At 50.1% G+C, this 21085-nt stretch overlaps 1 protein-coding gene across 1 annotated transcript; it reads left to right on the forward strand.

Moving 5' to 3' along the window:
• Positions 1 to 2232: 2232 nt before the first annotated feature.
• On the forward strand, positions 2233 to 9170 carry LOC147414420 (tektin-3-like). Its single transcript, XM_086473524.1, has 7 exons — positions 2233 to 2727; positions 3275 to 3358; positions 4900 to 4970; positions 5184 to 5327; positions 6572 to 6794; positions 7708 to 7862; positions 8954 to 9170. The coding sequence occupies exons 1-7, from the start codon at positions 2233 to 2235 to the stop codon at positions 9168 to 9170; spliced, it is 1389 nt and encodes a 462-aa protein (XP_086329650.1).
• The last annotated feature ends 11915 nt before the right edge of the window (positions 9171 to 21085 follow it).

Genomic DNA, 21085 nt, shown 5'->3' on the forward strand with positions numbered 1-21085 from the left:
ACTGGTTTGTGGGAACCGACACACACAGTGGTTTTTGTTGGACCTGAGCACAGACGTTTCATCCTCAGCTCTGCCAAACTGGCTCGGAGGGTTGTGTTTGTGAAAGTTTTTCTGCTAAATTTGAGGGTGTGAGTTTCCCGCTGCCTATCCCACAGCCTCTTCAGCCAGGCTGGATCCTGGGGCGAGACTCGGTGCCCACAGCTATGCTGCTCTCAAGTCAGGTACTGGGGCAGCCCATGCCAGCATGGCCAAAATTGCTCAAGGCTTGCAAATACTGTCCTCAAAGTTCAGTGATTTCCCAGCTGCGGGCTGTACACTTTTGCCCTCTGACTCATCCCTATTTTTCTCCGATTTGCCCGAACTGAAGGTCCTGTTATTCTCCTGTATTCGCCGTTCTCTAATTTAATAGCTGCATTCTGAGACATTGTTCATCTGAATGCACCAAACTGCTACAGGCACAGGTGACGCAAGAAGTCTCTTAGGTCACCTGTCCCCATAGCTAGATGTTGGAAAACGTGCAGTTTAATGAGTCAATGGGCTGCGAGCGTCCGGCATGAAGGAGGGTTACCCTCGGTGTACAGCAACAGCAGCTCCCAGGCAGAGCCTGCCTGTCTCCGTGTGCCTCCCATCCATCGCCTTTTAAGCCTTCCCGTAGGAAACTGTGACTCCTTCGTCCTGCCCTTGTGTAGAGAGAGGCATTCTTTGTTGCAGAGGTGACTAAAATGAAAGAAACTCTCTTTCCCAAGGGTTTAATGATTTTAAAAATAAGGCAGTCTCTCTCAGCTCGCCTACACATGCAAAGTGATTAGGGTAGCCCAGGAGGAGCAATTAAACCTCTAGCCACGTGATCGCTTCTGTCGATGCTTTGTTCTAGAATAAAAGTGAGTTTATTTCATGCAAACATCCCATTTTTAAAGGAATAAAGTTGATTTCATGCTGTGACAAATAGGATTTAGCACATGCTTCAGGTCAATCTCCCCTCCCACCCAGGGATCTTGTTGTAGCACACCAGCGTCCCAATCTTTCACTGCGGCTCCGAGCCAGGCTGGGAGCAGTGGGGATGGGATGGTGTTAGGGGAAGGACACATCCCTGCAACACAGCACCTGGCTACAACAGCTATAGGGACTTATTCTGCCCGTGGGTGACACCTGTAACCATACAGAAACTTCACACCGAGCACAGCATACCCTCCTGAGTGTTTGTCCTTAGATGAGGTGTGTCAGGTACATTCGGTGGCCCCTCTGCATTATATTTCTGATAAAATTGACTGATAACCTTAATCTGAAAAGAGCAATGGCACCCACATGCCTTACACAGTTATTGGTAGCAAAATCTTCCTGTGTGACTCTTCCCCTTAGGGTTACTGCAAGGCTGGTGTTTACGAGCTGCTCTGAAAAGACTTTGTGGGATATCTCCTTTCCAAGTGCATTTGTTTTACAGCAGGTGAGCCAGAGATGTTTTTCTTCCTTTGCAAGTCCAGAGATGGCTGTTCTTTTTAGGTTGAAATGGGGGGGGGTGGGGGGGGGTGGGTGCAGGGGTGGGGTGAAATTTGGATATAGTCCAAATTTAAGCAAAGCTCAGCTCACCTGCGGACACCTCACTCAAGCTTTTACTGCAAGTGAAAATAGAGATGATGAGGATGGATTCCCTCACCCACAAACCGCGCTGGGTTGGTAGCAGCTGTGCATCCAAAGCTATCACGGCTGGTAATGGAACTTTTAAAGAGGAAATTACAGCAGGAATACTATAAGATCAGCAAAAACGCTGGCCAAAAGAAACAAATGAACATCAGAGAATCAGCAACTACAGTTTCATTGGACGGACAGACAAAATGAAGGCACAGTATCTGTCATTCTCCTTAGTAGCCATGATTTGTTTCTCTCTACATTCCAAGACCTGATGAGAGATACTGACAACAAAGTAAAATCCTTATATATAAAAATGCTTGGGATGCTGTCAGAAGGGATTTGCTTTCAAGAGTTTTAGGCCTGTCCAGGCGATGTGTGGGTGCTGTGTGCATCGCTCTTCGTATTTTAAGTTGCGTGTGTCGCTGTAAGAAGTAGCGCAAGTGCAGGAGCTTACTGAGTGAGGTTGTCTTCTTCTGTCTCCTTTGTGCAGGACACATACCTGAATAGCGGCGTTCAAGAATGGAGCTGGTTGGATCTCCCTTAACTGCAACATATGCCCATCCAAGATCAACACCTACCAAGTTTCTGCCTGCCATCAGCACCATGGCTTCAAGCTATAAGAACCGTTTTCCTTACTACCCCTTGCCTCAGAGCTTCAGCCTCCCCCGGATGCCCAGAGCCTACTACAAAGCAGCTGCCATCAACCCAACTTTGGCTCCCTTTTCCAAAAGCTCCCAGGGGTTACCCCCAAGCAAGATGCTTCCTTTTGTTTCCAACAGAACAACCCTCTTCAGCCGGTACACCTCTGACGACTGGTACATGTCCAATCTGACCAACTACAAAGAGTCGGAGACTACCCGGCGCAATGCCGAGTGTCTGAGAGTCGATACCTCCCGTCTGATTCACGATAAATATCAGCAGACAAAGAAGACCCAAGTAGAAAGCACCAAAAACCTGGGAGATCGTGTCCAAGAGATAGAATTTTGGAAGTCAGAGCTCTGCCATGAGCTGGATGAGATGATCGGGGAAACGAACGCACTCACAGACTTGAAGAAAAGACTGGAGAGAGCCTTGGCTGAGACAGAGGCCCCTCTCCAGGTAAGCACCCTGTCCGGTGGGCTGCAAGCTGTAGCCTACTGCTGAAACATCTGCAGCCATTCAGACGCCCAATTAAGTTTCATTGCAGCTCCGTAACGTCTAGAAAGTTTTTATTAAGAGACCATTAGTTAAGTTAGTAATAAACAAATGCCTTGCCATCTGCTGCCTCCCCTATCAGTACGTACTGAGCACATCAGAACAGTATTTGCTTAACCAAATATTTTTATAAGTGGTACATCCAAAATCCTGGTTTGGGAGACAAAAGCCCATGTCCTCCTACGAGGCTCTGGCGAGGTCAGCCTCAAGCCTGACACAGGTCCCTGCCTTCAGCTGTGGCTGCGCCAGGGACACGTGTGCTCCCCCACGTTGATTTAATGCTGATGTTGCAGCTCGGCTGCTCGTTGTCAGCTAAACCAGCTGCCCTGGGCACTTTTTTTCCCGTGCTGTCGTCTCTGTGCCCACCTACAATTTCATTTCTTACATTACTTGACATGGGGACCATCCCTGTAGGGATTTGCAACCAGCAGTGATGGCATGTCCCCAACAGGTCACTCAGGAGTGCTTGCTTCACCGGGAGAAGAGGATGGGCATTGACCTGGTCCATGATGATGTGGAGAAACAGCTCTTTGTGGTAAGTTTGTCAACACAGATCATGTGTTATTTTTACCTAAACTACTCTGAACAGGTTTTGCAGCCCTGTTCCCTCTCTGGCTCCTTAGTGCCTGTGAGGTGCTAAACTCTTCAAACCCCCAAAACCTGCAGGGCCAGGGGACGACGTTCCCCCACGCAGCAGCGTGCCCACACGGTGTGGGTAAGACTTGCCCTGCCAGAGGCAGGAATAGCTGAAAACCAGCTGTGTGTTTGTGTAGCCTATCAGGGTCCTCTGTCCCTCTTCAAGGAGCTTGTGGGACTCTCCTGCCTTTCAGAGCCCTGCCGGCACAGGATCTATAAGTATCTGTCACATACATGTGATATATCTCTATATATCTGTGTCACATACATATATATTACGCACACATGCACACACACAGATATGGAGAAGGCAGTGTCTGCCCGACAGCTTGTCTGGTTTTCCCAACTATGTTACTTGGTCTAATAAAAGATATTACATCTACCCCCAGCTTTGCTTTGCTCAGAGCAGCGTGGCCGCAGTAAGACTGTGTGTGCTTAGGCAATGCATTTTATAGCAGTCCTAAAACCGCGCACTCCTGCCTGCCTTTATATAGGCTGCTTTAAATTATGAATAAAAAGCAAACACGATGAGAGCTGGCACAGAAGATGGGATCCTATCGCAGGGTACAACAAAATACAATCACTGCAAAGGCATCGCGAAACTGCAGCCCCTGGGACTGTGAAGCCACTGCTCTGTTAGAAGATTTTTTCTTATGAGTCAGGCCCTAAAAAAATTGAAAGATTAGTTTAAGGGTCATGAGATTTTAAGAAAATAATTGGAGCTGGTTATCTCCATAATGGCATTTTGGATTTTAAGTGTTTCGGACATATTTAGGCCATGCTTTTCAGCTGGCTCCTGCAGACAGGAGGGCTTAAAAATTATGGTTTTGGAGCACTAATCACCTGCCTCCAGTAGCTGGGGCTTCACAAACGCGATAGATTTGTGCTGAAGTCAAGTGAGCTGAGAGCAGCACATGCCTTCCTCCGGTGGAGCTGGATGTTTCTTAGAAATGGCTTAGAAAGTTACACCAAACTCAAGTCCATCTCCTCTTGTCCCAGATGGATGGGATTTCTCCTGGGGAAGAAAACATTTGGGGAGCAAAAAGGGCAGATGCTGATTGGGGATGGGGATGTGTAGCGCTGCTGGTCCAGAGAACCTCTATGCCTGTTCATATCAGGTCAGGATCTGTCCCTGTCTCCTATAGTGGAACTAATCATCACTTGACATTGATGTCAAGATGAGAAAACACTTGGCAACCCACCCTGAAAGTGAAGTGGGAGGCCATGGCTGTGGCCACAGCACCCTCCCATCCCCTCCTGGTCGCTGCGCCCAGGCTCAGCTGCACAAGTGAGCGCTCTGGGGTTGGGGGGCACTTTCTCCACTCCCTGCCAGTTTGCTTTGTCCTTGCTGTGTGCACGGTTGGAGAGGCCTGAGGGGATGAGTGTGACCAGGACAACTGAGCATGGATACTGATGGGGTCATGTTTTGCCTTTGCCCAGGAAGCCGACGTCATCAGATCCTGCCAGGAGAGGATGCAGCAGTACCTGGATAAGGCGAAAGCCCAGCTCGCGTAAGGAGGAGCTCCTTCTCTCATGCTGCATTTGCAGCTGCGATGTGAAACCCCGGCAGACCCCCACCTCTGCCCACACCCTACAGCCGTAAAACCTGGGCAGGCTCCATGGGAAGCGGGCAGTGGCGCCCACAGGAGCACGTAGCTGCCCAGGTGGGAGGAAACCATTCCACCCATACATCCCCACCCATGGCTCTTGTTTGTGTGTTGAAGGTCCAACAGGGCAGCCCAGCATGAGCTGGAGAGGGACCTGGCCAACAAGCAGACAGCCTACCGCATCGACGACAAGTGCCACCACCTGAGGAACACCTCCGATGGCATCAGCTACTTCCGAGGGGTGGAGCGGGTTGACGCCACGTGAGTGCACGCTGGGCAGCACGAGAGCACCGAGCTGTCCCTGGGATGCGCGGTGCCTCGCCCTGGCAGGGAACGGGTTGTCCCCAGCCCACTGTAAAGGCATGTGTCTCTGCATGGCACATCCATCCTGCCTGGAAACACCCATCTTGGAGGGGCCGTTTCTCCCTGCTCACCATAAAGGGAGAACAACCCTCTGCTTTCAGCTGGATGCTGAACACGCAGTGGGTGAAAGCGAGTCCCACCTAATTACACATTATATCAGGGTTCAGAGATCAGCCTGAAAATGAACTCAGCCCAACACCTCTGCACAGCTCATTAAGTTTATGCGTATTTTCAAAGATGTGTCAGTGCTTGCATGAGCGCTCTTGGTTGACGTGACGTCTGGGGGGTTCACCCCTGCATGGAGAGGGCCTGGCAGGGAGCCGAAATGACACAGAAGATAAAGAAATAGAGAGCATGGTCCTGGGATACGGTTCAGCTGCTTTTGGGTGCCAGGAATTCAGCTTCGGCTCTGCAGTAGATGAATGGTGACCTAAACCAGCACTCGCAGAGATACGCGCTAAGTGGCAAAGGGCTGAGGGAATATATCTGCTGCTCACAAGGACGCGTGCAGTTTATGGAGGGGCATAGATTGATTCAATCTTTCTAATATTTGAATAATTATTCACAGCTCAGACATATTGCAAATGAATTGCAAAGGATTGATGCTAAAATTCAGAGGGGGGCAAAATGTGCCGAGAACCAGCATGTTTTAAATGGGGCTTATGTGGTATTTAAGTCTTTTGTTGACCTTGTTCTGGCCTACTGCACAGGCGTGAACTTCATCGTGAATGCACAGACAGGGAAATGAATATTATCTAATGCTTGTTCAGTTTAGTATGAAACTGAGATAAGTTATGAGCAAAATTAATTGACTGCAATCTGCGCGTCGACGTGAAGCTGGGAATCACTTGGCACTTAGATGGCTCGAACGTGTAAATATGAGGTCTGACTAAAATCTTCATTTTTCTGGGGGAATCTTTGCTTTGTCTGGGCTTTCATAAGTACCACAGTTGTCTTCATGAACATGTCATCATTTCATAAGCATATCGAACAAATGGTGTCCAGGTGTTTTACCTTCATGTGGTCAAATTAAGAGCGTAGCTTTAACCTGCATTTAATCCACACTGCTCCCATGGCATGCCTGGCCATGGCCAGCTTCAGCAGCATGGGCTTACTGGAGGCCTCTCCTTCCTCCTCCCCAGGATCTCGGTGCCAGAGTCGTGGGCCAAGTTCTCGGACGACAACATTCTCCTCTCCCAGAGCGAACGGGCGGCCTCCGCCAAGCTGCGGGACAACCTCGAGAACCTGCTGGTGGTGACGGCCAACGAGATGTGGCGCCAGTTCAACAGGGTGAACGTCGCCTTTGCCAACCGCATCGCTGAGACAGCTGACGCCAAGAGCAAGATTCAGACCCACCTGGCCAAGGTAGCCTGAACCCCTCCCTTTCGGTGTGACACCGTCACTTCCCAGTGACACCACTCTCCACACAGACCTGGCCCAAGAAGAGGAACGGTTGCTACAAGGAGCTGGTTATAGTATCATTATCTGTTTGAAATTCCAAGTACTGGGGACATTCTCCTTGGAGCAGGACAAGTTGGCACTGTAACTTCCTCTCAAGGGATCCTTTATTTCCCTAGTGCCCAGCAGCAAAGGGATTTCAAGCAGAAGGTGGAAATGCTGTTTGCATCTCCTGGTAGTTACTTCAGAAGTGCTGGCTGCCCTGCAGAAAGTCTTTGCTGGGCCTCTACTGGGGTGCCTGCCGGGGGGTTTGCAGGCTCCCTTCTCCTCCAAGGACATGCTTTCAGGCTCAGTGCTCCAGGTTTGCTGCATGGTCAGCCGTGTGTTTCCCGCATGGCTCTGCCAAGCAGGGGAAGTGGAGATCAGTGATGGGCACCTGGCTCGGACTGCTGGGTCTCATGGAAAGCTTCCTGAAAAGAGCTTGACACGGTATCGATTAACTGAGCAGAGACTGGGCTTGCAGCTCTGCAGGCTGATGTCACGTCTTTAATTGAGGATCCATTAAAAACTTTCCCTCTATGAGTTGCTATTGATGGATGATCAATTCCTGCAAGCAGTAATTTTGGGTAGCTGGTAATTCAATAGATCCATCACTGCTCCAAAATCTCCTCTGATGTGACAGCAACAGCAAAGAGAGGCTTTTCCTTGAAAAGAAATCTGCTGGATCTGTGCCTTGGCATGTGTCAGAGCGACAGGGGTCTGAGCCCAGGGTCTGCTTATTCATCTTGTTTTTTTCTGCAGATGGACAGGAGAAAAGGGAAATGATGTGGTCACTTGAGAATATATCATTTAATTTATGAATGCGTTTTTTTCATGCCAGACACTGCAGGAAATCTTCCAGATCGAGATGAACATAGAAGCCATCCGAAAAGCCATTAGGGACAATGGGCTAGTGTTAAAAGTGGCTCAGACCCGGCTGGATGAGCGCACGCGGAGACCCAATGTGGAGCTGTGCCGGGACACTGCCCAGCTCCGGTAAGGCAGGACCCAGGGCTGGGAGGGTCCTTGAGGAGTGACTGGTCGTAGCGCTCAGGAGCATCACTGGATGACAAAATTAATCTTTTTTTTTTTTTTTTTCCCCAAAGAGTCATTCCATAAGTGCACTGGTATAATCAAGAGCAATGATTAGGTATCCCGGCCTCGGGGTGGTAGAAGAGCTCTGCACCCACGAAGGAGGCTGTACGCCATGGCCGGGTACAGCCTGATACCACCCCGTGAAGGGATGGATTTTTCCCACTTGGGTAAACCTCACCTACTCTCCTGCCTGCTTCCCAGCTGTTGGATGGCTTAGTTTTGCAGTATAAGCCCTTTAATCTCTGACAGGCTTGTGTTGAGAGCACTTAGCTGCTTCCTTTTGGGTCACTGCAAGAAAGGATGCACCATGTGGAGAAGCAGTAAGGGCTGTCCTCACCTCCCCTGAGGACACTGGAAATCCTTTCAAGGACATAGTGAGCCCTTTGGGACTGCACCCCAAGGGGCCGTGGAGGAGCAGGCTGCCCTGAGTGCCCAACAGCACCCCATGTGAGGGGTGAGGCACCCCAAACCTCACCCCTCCTCCTAGGAGCCCTCTGGGAATGACTCCACGTGAAGCTTTTTAGAAGCCATATAAACCCAGCCCTTGCATGCCATTGGGTTTTTCCATCCTCCACTTGTTTCACATTCACTTTTAGCCTCTCCCAGCTCCCCCATTTTGCTGTGTGTGCATCCGTGGGTGTGGGGAGGAACGCTGCACAGGGAGATCCGGGTGGGTGAACCAACAAACCCGCAAAACCAAACAGGAACAGGAAACCACAGCTGCTCATCCCTCTTCTCGGTGGCACAAGCTGCTCCAGGAGATGAGGCTGCACATCGCCGAAGCCTTAGAGCAAACTTAACCATGCCTGCCCACGGAGGTCTGGAGGAGCTCTGCCCTCGCCTTTCCCGTGCATCTGCCAGAAATGAGGGGTTGAGTTACTCCGAGCACACTGAAGGGGGAAATCCTGTCCCCAAGGGGCCCATCACCAACGCCGTGCTAGAAACCACCCCCGTGACGGGACTGTTAATGGGCATTTCTTGCTGTTTTCCAGCCTCGTCAATGAGGTCCATGAAATCAATGAGACAATCCAGAGCCTTCAGCAGCGGCTGAGAGACGCCGAGAACATACTGCAAATGCTGGTGCATGCCAAGTCGATCTTGGAGCATGACCTGGCCACCAAAGCCAACTCGCTGTTCATTGACCAGGAGAAGTGCATGGGGATGCGCAAGACCTTTCCCAACACTGCACGGCTGCTGGGTTGCTTTTAGGCTGGGCTCAGCTGAACCCACGCTATCTGTTGCAGGAGTATTCCCAGTTTTGCTAGGACGCATTCCCAGTTTTGCTAAGATGCTTTGAAAATACATGATTAGACTTTCACTTCCTCATGAAAGCCCTGAGTAGAAATTAAACGATCACTTTGTGTGTTACATGGTCTACCAGGATTTTTTATTCCTTTGGTTTTTCACTTTCCGTTGCTTTTCCACGGTGTGCCAGAAAGTAGCTGAAAATATCCTGTGTGTGACTAAGAGTAAATCCACCCACAGCGATACATTCCTACCCTTTCAGTCTGTGATTTTAGGAGAAAAACTCTCATGTCCTCCTCGCTTTGAGCCTGTCTGATGCGGAAAAAGCACAAGGGGAAGTAAAGCTAGTTGTCAGAGTAATTAGCTGTTGACATCTTTAATGTATTTTTAATGGTTCAGGAGAAGAAACACAAGCTATCTAGTAAAGCATTACAGTATGTTCTGTTCCTAAACAGAAAAACTTGCATTTTAAGCTGATGTCTAGTGATCATTTTCTTGCTTTTGAAAAATTTTAAATGTCATCTAAAATGTCAGTGCTGGGGTCTTAAAACAAAGAAGTGCTTTTGGCTAGCTAATTGAAGAAAATGCTGCGGTTTTAATCTTGGTGAGTATGGATTGGTTCCTAATTTAACCTCTTGCAAGTAGTTTGTTGGTGGAAGCACCAAAGCACTTTGAAGATAAAGGAACAAATCAGTCCTTAAGTCAGCCACCTCGACTGCCATAGTACCTGCTCTCTGGCTGTAAATTTTACCAAGTGTTTGAATTTTCAGAGGATAAGTCTTTAATCAATCTGAAGTTCAGTGTGACAGTCACTTTGCAAATTGTCCCGTCAGACTCACGTGTCAGACACTCTCGACTCTTTTAACCTAAGCAGAGCTGAGCTCAGCCTAAAGCCTGTAGGCACCAAGAATCCCAAAGGAGCAGAAGCTCAAGTCCCTTCTCTTCCCTTGAGAATCCAGGGCATGGACCTCCTGGCCCAGCGTGGGGACTCTCAGGAGCTGAGAGCATCTTCTCTCATCTCGTACCCCCAGATGACTCCAGCTCACAGCACAGGTCCAGACAGACCTGCCTGCCCTCCCTGCTCTCCCAGGGGCAGCCCCCGAGAGCTGTAACCTGTGCCAAGGTCCTGCCCTGGCCCCAGCATCTTGGCAGGATCTCTCTTCAGAGCTGCAGCCCTAAACAGGAAGCAATTGTCTATTTTTTTTTTTTCTTTCTTTTTTACTAGCACTTTTGTCTCACGGAGACTAAAGATAGGTTTCCTCTACTTTGTGTGTATCTTGGAGCCAGAGTCTGTCGGAGACAGCAGCCACCCTTTCTAAAGAGACGATATAACCGCAAGCAAGAAAAACTGTCCAGCTCATCGCACCTTCCCTTTCTGCACTTATCTCCCTCCCCAAAATAAGCCGATGGCATGCTGAACTCATAGGGACTTCCAGTTTTTGTTGGCACCCTCGCTAGCCTTTGTGCTGCTTTGAGCTGTTACTCTCCCTGTGTTCCTTTACTGAAAGCTTTCATAAACCCTGGTGATTTTGGCTGCTCGGCTGTTTTGAAGCCCCGCTCCAGATGGCTGGTTTTCAGGCAGAGCTGCCTGTTTTCTGTTTTGAGAATTGGGTCCCGTGAATTGTCTCGAGCTGAGCGCTGGGAAACGGAGGCACCCCAGTCCCTTTCTGAAAGACTCATGCTTTTAAGTGACTTGAGCGAAATCCTGGCATCAGCGACAGCTTCACATTCATTTCATTTCCACCTTCATTTTTGAGTCACATAAAAAGATACCTGAGCTCTGTTGTACTATGAGGGCACACCAATATCAGCACCCAAACTTTCCTATTTTCTCCAATTTTGCTTTCAGAGTCCCCCATCTTTCCCCCTAGCCCAACTCCTTTAAGGCTTTCTCCTAATTGACAGTGTTTATGTGGTGTTGCAATTATCCAGCTCTAAATTTTATCTTCCCGTCCTACCCTCTTGATGCTTCTTTACACAAGATAGGCTGTGGGAGCGTAGCTCGCTGAAAACAGGCATGGAATGCTAGAGGGCCTGCACAAGGAAAACTCTGTTGAACAGTTTGTCTAAGCTAACATGGTAGGCCTCAAGGACGCTTCGACCTTGAGGGTCAGAATAGAAGAATTAGAAGCTAACATCCGTATGAGGCGAAACGCATTAGTATTAATAGTAAAGTGATAGGTAGAAGCAGATGACTGATGTATGTATAGCACAATTGGAGTTTATGAAAAACTGCAAGTCATGATGACTTTGGAAAATTATCCTATTTAAGAAAGTGCATCTGCACACAAAAAGGAGTTTCCTGATATAACTCATATTGAGTCTTTTGTGGATTCTCCAACTCCCGTCTCCGCAACTCTCAGCCAGTCGCACACTTGATCTATACTCCTCTATGTGTACATGACAGCCCTTGTAACGACCTTCCCTTTGTATCGCCATACCTCTACATTGGGGGGGGGGGGGGGGGGGGGGGAAAAGCTTTCCAAACTACTAGCTATTAACTGGAGCTATTTAAGATGACCCAGCCAAATCAAGGAAAAAAGGTTTACCATAGGGAGCCATTCTGAAGTCATCCCACTTCATGGGGAGAATTATGTAGGTCACCAAAAAGCCTTTCATTCCTGACCTGCTGGTGCAGCAGTGGCACAGCGAGTACAGAGTAAAGGAAAAGTAACAGCAGTCACCAGTGAAGGCTGAAATCCCAGCACTCGCACAACTCCAATTCCAGGCACTTCAGTGGAACAGATTTCACTCACATGCATCTCAGCTGAGAAGGTAAAAAAGGGACAGCAGACTCAATACTGCAAGTTTGTGACTCAGAGATAAAAAGGGAAACGAAATGCTACCGTCGGAGCCTGCCTGCTGCTCCCAGCCACACCTGCTGAGGCATAAAAAAGCAAACAAAAAGCTTACCACGCCTCCAGCACCAAGAGTCCAACCACAACACCTGCTTTAGAAATTCTTTGTGCCATATGTCCCTCCGTCCCAAGGATGACGTGAACAACCTTTCACATCAGTTAATTGCAGTGCTCGTGCAGTAGGTAACACTTTTATGGCTTTTTATTTCCAACATCCTGCAGCTGTGGTCCGATAGCGCTCACGGTACCAGATCCCTAAATAGCAGCAGCCAAAAAATCCCAGGAACCTGCTTTCACAGCTGAATTGCAAAGTCTTTTCTTAACAGGACAGACACCAGAGCACACACCTCAGCCACTCTGACACTGAATTAGTCTGCTTTTCACCCTGCCACAGGCAGGACTCTGCCCCCCCCCGCCCGCCCTTTTCTTGCCTGCTGGACAGAGAAAGCAATGCTCTGCCCCATTCCAGCTCTCCAGTTCTACGCCAACCACACTGCGAGACGTACAGAATAAACCCAGATATTCAACAAATCCAACGCAGGGTCAGAGAAGCAGCTTTCAGAGACTTTGCTGCTTTCAGCCAAGTTATCATCAGAATGAGACTGAGCTCCTCTAAGCCTACAAACTTAAAGGAGGCTTCTACAGAAGAAGCAGCAAGCCCTGAGCTGTCCTGGTCTCAACATTTCTACTCTTTTCTCATGAAAGATCTTTCATTTTTATTACTTCCTATGCAGAGTGGCAATTAAGAACATAATACCTTTGCACGACAAGCTCCCAGCCTGAGAACTGAAAAGCGGGGCAGACCTCAGAGAGGAAGAAGCAGAGTTATTTTACAGAGCGTCAGCAACACAGCGAGCAAAATATCCCATGTAATCCCTGCCCTGGAGCACCTGAAGGCCATACATAAGCAATTGCTGGGGGTCCCGACCATCCACCTTCAGGTCTCTGCTGATAACAGCAAAGGAAGAGGTAGATAGTGGGGCAATTTGAGAGAGGACCCCCTCCCCAAAAGTAAGGCAATCCTAAGCACACCCCAAGCTTTAGGGAGCCAGCCCAGAACAGCAGGAAATAAAGTTAAAATGAACTATCTTGCATTCCGCCAGCCCCCAGCCGGCAGCACACCAACCGCCTCGGGGCTCCGGTGGGAAGGGAAGACAAAGAGCGAGATAAAAGAAAATGGATGCATCCCCGGGGTGCTGGGCAGCGTCCCGGGGGCCTCGTCCCCGCAGCTCCCCCCGCCCGGACTCCAGCCCTCGGCGCCGATACCCGCTGCCCCGCACCAGGGCTGGCGCAGCCAGGGCGGCCGGGACACCGTGGGCCTCCCCCGGGCCCGGCGGGCTGAGGTAGTGTGGGCCGAGCGCCCCCCCCACAGTCCTCCCCATCTCCACGAGCTGAGGTGGTGTGGCCCGCGTTCCCCCCCCCCCCCGCCTCCCCACGGGCTGAGGTGTTGCGGCCCGGAGCGCTCACGTGACCGGGTGTTGATGTGTCGCCTGGCAACGGGAACATGGCGCAGACAGCAGCGGGTGACTGTGGGGCTGGGCCGCGGCCGGGCCTTGAACCGCCCGGCCCTCGGCCGCCCGGCCTCCCCGGCCCCGCGGGTGCCCGTGCCCAGCCCTGCGGCGGCCTGCAGCTGGCGGGCCCCGGGGAGCTGGGCTGGTTCTCACTCTTCCCTCCGCTCTGGTTGCAGGCACAGGCCATCCCCAGCCCAGCAATATGGAGGAGGCCGCCGGTGCCGCAGCAGAGGGCTCTGGGGTGGAATCCGGCTCCGCTACGCGGGATATCGGCCGAGTTCTGTCGTATCTTGCTATGGAGGTGATTTCCTTCAGAACGTTCGCGGGGCACCATGGTGTTCCTACGCTCTCCTTGCAGAGTGATGGCTTCGTGAAAGCAGTTTCAATAGCGAGAAGTAAAACAAGGGAGCGGTTGTTGAAGTCTTGCCCTGCCTATTAAAAAAACAAAGTTAAATGTCGTTGTAGTTCTGTGTGTCAGCAGCGTCCTGAAGCATGTGCTTCTCACTCAGCTCCCAGATGGCTGTAGGCATGTTAAACGGGAGCTTGCCCCCATCTCACAGACACACGTACGGGGGCTGTGTTCGAGGTTGGTGGTGATAAGTTTTTTCTGTCTGTTCGTACTCACGATATTTGAATTTGGCAAATGATGGCACGGGATAAAACAGTGTCTCTTTAAAAAGAAGATAATAGTTTGGCTACCTGTAGCACCAGCTGGAGGACTACAATCCCTAAGGGCATTTTTTTAAAAAATAGACGTGAGCCAGAAACACATCTGAAATTAAAAGTGGTGTGTAGAATTTTTGTCAGGATCTTTACCGTCTTCATGCTGCCTGGGTGACTTTTTTTGTGAACGAGATTAAATTTCAGAATTAAACTCCCATGACAAAAAGCAGTTGTTACAGCACCGTAGCATGAGCATTAAATAAAATGCACAACCTGCTGTAACGCTGCTATTCTGCTTTTTGCCTGTGTGTGTGCTAGGCAGTAGAGGAGGAGAATGGGAGCGACAATGAAGAAGCAGGGTCCGTTCCTCCGCAGGACCAAAAAGAGACATTGCCACCAGCAGAAAGAGGAGCTACAGAGCTGTTTGTTAGTTCTGCAGAGGTGAGACACTAATAACACACACAATCTTATGCACAGAAGGCATGGCCGGTATTTGTAACTTCAAATTCTCCTGGGGCGGTTTTGTTGCTGCCAACACAAACCCGACCAGAACTGAACAGAGAGAAGCTAAATGGTCAGGCACAAAGTCTACAAAAGCTGTGACAGAGCTGGAGAGGTTCCTCTGTTGTGCTGCATGTGGGTAAAGGTGGCTTTTGAATCGGCAGAGGCACAGCTTTGCCAGTGTATCTGTGGGCTGAGTTTAGAACAAGGCCCTCTTGCCGATTCTGTGTCTGCATCGTTCTTGTCTCGTGATGACAGAAATAAGCAGATTGTCAGGGCAGACTGAAAAGCTGTTTCAGGTGGTGGATTTTACGTTTCAGAAAAAATCCCCTGAGACTTTCTTGGACAAAGTCAAATTAGACAGTTGTCCTCCTGCGTTGGGTGACATGGAGAAGCCAGTAACTGAGAGAGAAAACCCTCCCCTTCCTTCAGGAGCTCCTCAGCAGGTGTCTGCGTGGTCAGCCTTTATCTTTGACGTACACCAGGTGCATTAAACCACTGTCCTGCCTTCCTGCTTCTGATGCATGAGATGCTTTTGCTTTCGTATCATTAAATGATTTGCTTTCATAGATCACTTCTATATAGCATCCCCGGCTGCCTCAGCTGCCTTTCTGCACTGATGTGATGTTTCCTTTCTTTAAATGCCTTCAGTCCGAAGAACGACGTGCCCGCTTTTATCGCTCTTTATTGCTGCTTTACTGCTGGCTTTATCAGCCAAGTTGCTAGGAAAGTTAGTTTGTGGAAATTCCTTTGCCTCCCACAGCTATATTCCCACCCTCCTGCATCATTCCAACAGACCCTGCAAAGCTGGGCTTGTAAACTAATTGTTTACTGACTGGAGGAAAGAAAATAAATTAATAAAATCAGGACAGCGTTGCTTCATGCAAGGGAAGCTTCATGTTGGTGCAGGACCCAGTTGAACAGTTGAGGCCAGTCCATCAAGAGGCTATTTAGAAAAGAGGCTTGGGTGCTCTGTTGTCCAAGAAGGGAAAAATCATTGAATGTCCTGCAGAATTCTGATAGGAATTTGGGTGAAATGAATGCTTGCCAAAAACCATGTTAACAGTGTATTGCATAACTAATGCAGATTATTATGCTCGAGGGAAACAGACTTCCCAAAATGGCATCAGCAGTCAGAAAAAAAAACCAAAACAAACTCATTGCGATTATTAAAAAAAAAAAAAAAAAAAAAAAGGAGAGAGAGAAAACTGGCAAAATTCTGAGGAAAATTTTGGCAGTATAGGACCATAGAAATGGCTGTGCTGGCTCAGATCAAAGTCCAGAAAGCTCCAGATTCAGCCTCTGACAGAGCCAACAGGAGACGCTTAGATAAAAGCACCAGAGCAAGGCAAGCACCCTGTGATACTTTCCCAGTCTACTTTCCCAGCTTCCAGCAATTAGTATCTCAAGGACTTCCTGAGCTGACAGGGCTGTCTTTGAATTTAATATCCCCCGATGGATTTGTTTCACAGGGTCTTGTTCCAGTTGTTCTTCGAGCCCGTGCAGACTTGCAGCATCCACTGTGTCCCTCAGTGGGGAGCTGCAGGGGATGGAGTATCATCACCCTTGGGGCATCGGCAGCCGCTTTTGGCACCCTGGAGGAGATTAAAAAAGGGCTCAGGCCTTGGACCGCTGAAGCCAAAAGTGTAAAACTCAATAGCTCGGACAAAAATGTGGCTCAAAGCTGTTTTAGATCTGTGTCCTCTGTAGGTTCAACACAGGAGATCACAGCGGGTTGGCTCCTCTTATATGCTGTCAGCATGCAGGAGATGAGCGCGAATCACAATTTCTGAAAGTATCTGAATATGTTCTGACACAGTCATGTCCCCGCCAGGAAGCTTGGTTGGGATTTTTTTGGTTTTGGAGTCAGTGGGTGAATGTTGGTTTCGTTGAAGCCAGTGGGCTTTTCTCCAGTGCTTTCAGTCTGACTCTATCAGTGACGACAACTGGCTTAGAGTCGAAAGTAAAAAGTTGGATGAAGTCGGGTTTTGGGCATGAACGCAGACAGGACTAAAATATTTTAGAAATTTTTCTTGGTTTGGTGGAAAAGAAATGGCAGGAAAAGTAAGTCAATGTCTCCAAGATGTATTAGACCTCTTGTTTTAGAAGTTTGCTGAAGTTAAATGTCTCCCCTTCTGTTTTTCTTCTGCTTGAAATGGCTTTTCAGATAGCCATTCCACCAGTTTTATCAGAAAAGGTCCAAGACCACTCTTTCAGTGCATTTTGATCCAAACGGCGTTTTACGCTGGAGAAAAGGCCCATTCCTCTCACAGCCCTGCTGCGTGGTAGCCGTGAGGCTCAGTAACCCGCAGCGGCACCCCTTCCTGGGGCATGCGTCTGCCTCCTCCCCGGCCGCCTGGCTGAGACCCAGCCGCGCTCGGTGCACATCCCTCCGTGTGCTGGGGAAAGGGCAAGAGCCTGGCAGCCCTCTGAGCCCTGCTCTCGCTGCCAGCTGGGGGCCAGCTCTCAAAGTGGAGAGCATTCCCCCAGCCCTTCAGCTGGAAATACTTATTTAGTAGTTATTTTCTCTCTGGGTGTGTGTATTTTTATATATTTTTATTTGTTTGTTTGTTTGTTTGGAGGAGCATTATAGGTTCTCCATAAAATGTGAGTCAAACCATATATTGCTCTCCTTACTTCCCTAGTCGCACAGTTGTCTGAAACGAGGATTTTTTTCCCCGTTGTTCTGTCCCCAGCCCCACGTGAGCTGCGGGCTCGCTGATGGCAATGCAGGTTTCTGCCCCTTCCCCTTTGCATTTCAAATCCTCCGTTGCTAGTGGTCTGAATCAACAGGGTAGGGAAGAGGACGGAAATCCCTAAAATTGTGATGACAGAGCAAAGTCTTGGGGTTAAACAAGTTCATCCCCAAGAAAATCTTGTCTTTTTGTGTAGTTTGAAAATGCTTTTTTGAAGAGTGGTTTCATTCACCCGGCCCGGGGAAGGGGATGGTGTAGTGTATGCTGGACCGATGGTGGCAGAGCCCGTGATGGGCTGGTTCAGGTGATGCCGCAGACACAGGTAAATGAGGCTTAGACCCTTCTCAGCAAAGTCATCAAAGTCCACCACTGCCTTGTCAGACTAGCATCTGAACTAAAGTGATATAAACCCCACCTTCCCTCCTGAATTATCATTATTTTATTCTAGAAATTCAAGCTGAAGCATTGTAAGAGTTTTAAGTTATCCCACGGAATAGATTCAAAGTGAGAAATCCACATTTTTTTACCCAGTGTTTACACAACCTGTCAATCTTACAGTATTCTCAGCACAGCCTGTGGCAAATCTTGTTTGTGCACAAAACATTTTTCAAATTTATCGTGGCGCCTGCTTTTATTTAGGCGGTGATGACCACTGCCAGCCACACTCGTATGGAGGCTGAGCTGGGGCAGCTGGGCAGCTTTCGAGCCCCTTGATGGGGAGCACTGTGCAATTCCCTGGCCTGTGCCGGGTCGGGCGGCAGTGACGTCTCTCCAGCAAAACCCCAAGGGCTCTGCTGTGGCCATCCTCACTTTCTCCTCTCCTGGCCCGGACAGTCGCCATCCGGCACCTCCTGCTTTCCCTGCAGTGCTCTCACGTGAGCTCCCTGGAGCAGCACGGCCCCCTGTCCCGAGAGCTGCCATGAGACCACGTGCTCAGCAGATGTTTTTCCAAGGCCCTGCTCTGTTAAGTTGATGCACCTTTCCAAGAAAAGAAGTGTCTGAGGAGCACGGGAGTGATGTGCTCTTCTCCCTGGATTTCCTCCACAGTTTCTAATCCACAACTCTCAGCCAAAATAGGCTTTGTTACCCGCAGGCTACTCTTTTCCCTGATTTGAGTTTCAGATATTTCTCTGGTGCTTAAAAAGCTGCTTTTGGCACCCTTTTCAGAACTGGAGCCGAGGTGGTTTTGCTCTCCCACCTTCACGGAGGAGCTCGGGTGCAGTTATGTGACCCCCACGCCTCCCGCCTGCCTTTCACCACTGTGCATCTCCCCGCTCTGCTTTTGGGGAACGGGTCAGATAATTTGTCCAGAGACACAGCAGCCCAGATCACAGACCTACAAACCCGAATCAGAAGATCGCCTCTAACGGCAGGCTAGATCGCAGCCCTTGGGGACAAGACCCTTCTCGCTCTGTGTTTGCACAGCCCAGAGCGTGACGCCATCAGCACTACCAGGGTCCTCCCGTTTCAGTGCCTGTTCTCAGGCTAAAGCCTGAAATAACTGGGGAAGGACCCTCTCCAGGAAACATCCCTGATGTCGCTGCGTGACTGGTGTGTGATGCCCTGATGCTGCATGAGGCTGTGTCATGGTGGAGCTCCTGGGGACACTGTGCATCTTCTCACCTGGGGTGCCAGCGCCTGGTGCACCCACCCGCCCCAGTGGAGCCTCTGCTGGGCCACGGGCTGGCCCAGGAACACCAGTGCAGGCACTGGGTTGCCCATGAGGGCACTACTTTGCCCATCAGGAGCACTGGGTGGCACACGGTTGCCCATGGGTGGCACTAGGATGCCCAACGGCTGTACTGGGTTGCCCGTTGATGGCACCGGGGGTTGTCCAGGGACAGGATCAGGTTGTCCAGCAAAGGCAGTAGGTTGCACAGAGTCTGCACTAAGTTGCCCAGGAGTGGCACTGGGTTGCCCACTGAGGGCAGTGAGTTCATAGGATCATAGAATCACAGAATGGTTTGGGTTGGAAGGGACCTCAAAGATCATCTTGTTCCAACCCCCCTGCCATGGGCAGGGACACCTCCCACCAGACCAGGTTGCTCAAGGCTCCATCCAGCCTGGCCTTGAGCACTGCCAGGGATGGAGGATCATAGAATATCTCAAGTTAGAAGGGACCCATAAGGATCAGCGAGTCCAACTCCCTGCTCCTTGCAGGACTACCTAAAACTAAACCCCATGACTGAGAGCATTGTCCAGCTGCTCAACACTTGCCCAACAGCTGCACCTGCTTGCCCAGGGGCTGCACAAAGCTGCCCAGCGAGAGCGGTAGGTTGCCCAGGGCAGGAACTAGGGTGCCATACGAGGGTATTTTCTTGCCCAGGGCTGGCCCTGGGTTGCCCATCGAGAGCGCTGTGTTGCCCGAGGGCTGCATCAGGTTGCCATGGCAGCTGCAGGGAGTCGGCCCGGGCAACACCCGGTCACCCGCTTCTTATGTCACTGACGGCACCGGGGACGCTGCAGTGCCTGGCAGAGCTGCCACCGAGCCTGGCAGCACAGCAGTGAGCAGCAGCCCCCGGGGCACCCTCAAGCCTCCGCAGTGCACCCCGCATCCAAGCAGCTAAGGGTGAGCAAGGGGAGGACTAAAAAAGCAGAGATATTTCTCCTGATCTTCTGCATTATCTCTTATGTCGCCTAAGTGTACCCCAGCTAGGTGGTTGGGGGCTCCCGTGGTGTGTCTGTGTTCAGGGGTGGCAGAAAGTAGCACCCTGGGATGACTTATCCCAAGAGGGTGCAGGGACATTTATTTCAGCTGGAAATGCAGGGGAAAGTAACCCTGGTCCATTCCCAAGTTCTTAAATATGTGTCTGTCAGTGGCTGAAAGGGAATAATTTATTTGCAGGGGTAGGAGCCAGGGAAGCAGTCTCCCACTCTCGGAATGCTGTTTCTCACGTATAAATAAGTGGCACGGAGTTAAGGAAAGTGCAGTCGCCTGTCCCTAGCAGGGACAAAAGGGCTGAAGTGACTGGTTTGTGGGAACCGACACACACAGTGGTTTTTGTTGGACCTGAGCACAGACGTTTCATCCTCAGCTCTGCCAAACTGGCTCGGAGGGTTGTGTTTGTGAAAGTTTTTCTGCTAAATTTGAGGGTGTGAGTTTCCCGCTGCCTATCCCACAGCCTCTTCAGCCAGGCTGGATCCTGGGGCGAGACTCGGTGCCCACAGCTATGCTGCTCTCAAGTCAGGTACTGGGGCAGCCCATGCCAGCATGGCCAAAATTGCTCAAGGCTTGCAAATACTGTCCTCAAAGTTCAGTGATTTCCCAGCTGCGGGCTGTACACTTTTGCCCTCTGACTCATCCCTATTTTTCTCCGATTTGCCCGAACTGAAGGTCCTGTTATTCTCCTGTATTCGCCGTTCTCTAATTTAATAGCTGCATTCTGAGACATTGTTCATCTGAATGCACCAAACTGCTACAGGCACAGGTGACGCAAGAAGTCTCTTAGGTCACCTGTCCCCATAGCTAGATGTTGGAAAACGTGCAGTTTAATGAGTCAATGGGCTGCGAGCGTCCGGCATGAAGGAGGGTTACCCTCGGTGTACAGCAACAGCAGCTCCCAGGCAGAGCCTGCCTGTCTCCGTGTGCCTCCCATCCATCGCCTTTTAAGCCTTTAGGAAGGAAAGTAGGAAACTGTGACTCCTTCGTC

Source organism: Leptosomus discolor, chromosome 15, assembly GCF_034619465.1.
Source record: "Leptosomus discolor isolate bLepDis1 chromosome 15, bLepDis1.hap2, whole genome shotgun sequence".
Taxonomy (NCBI): Eukaryota; Metazoa; Chordata; class Aves; order Leptosomiformes; family Leptosomidae; genus Leptosomus; species Leptosomus discolor.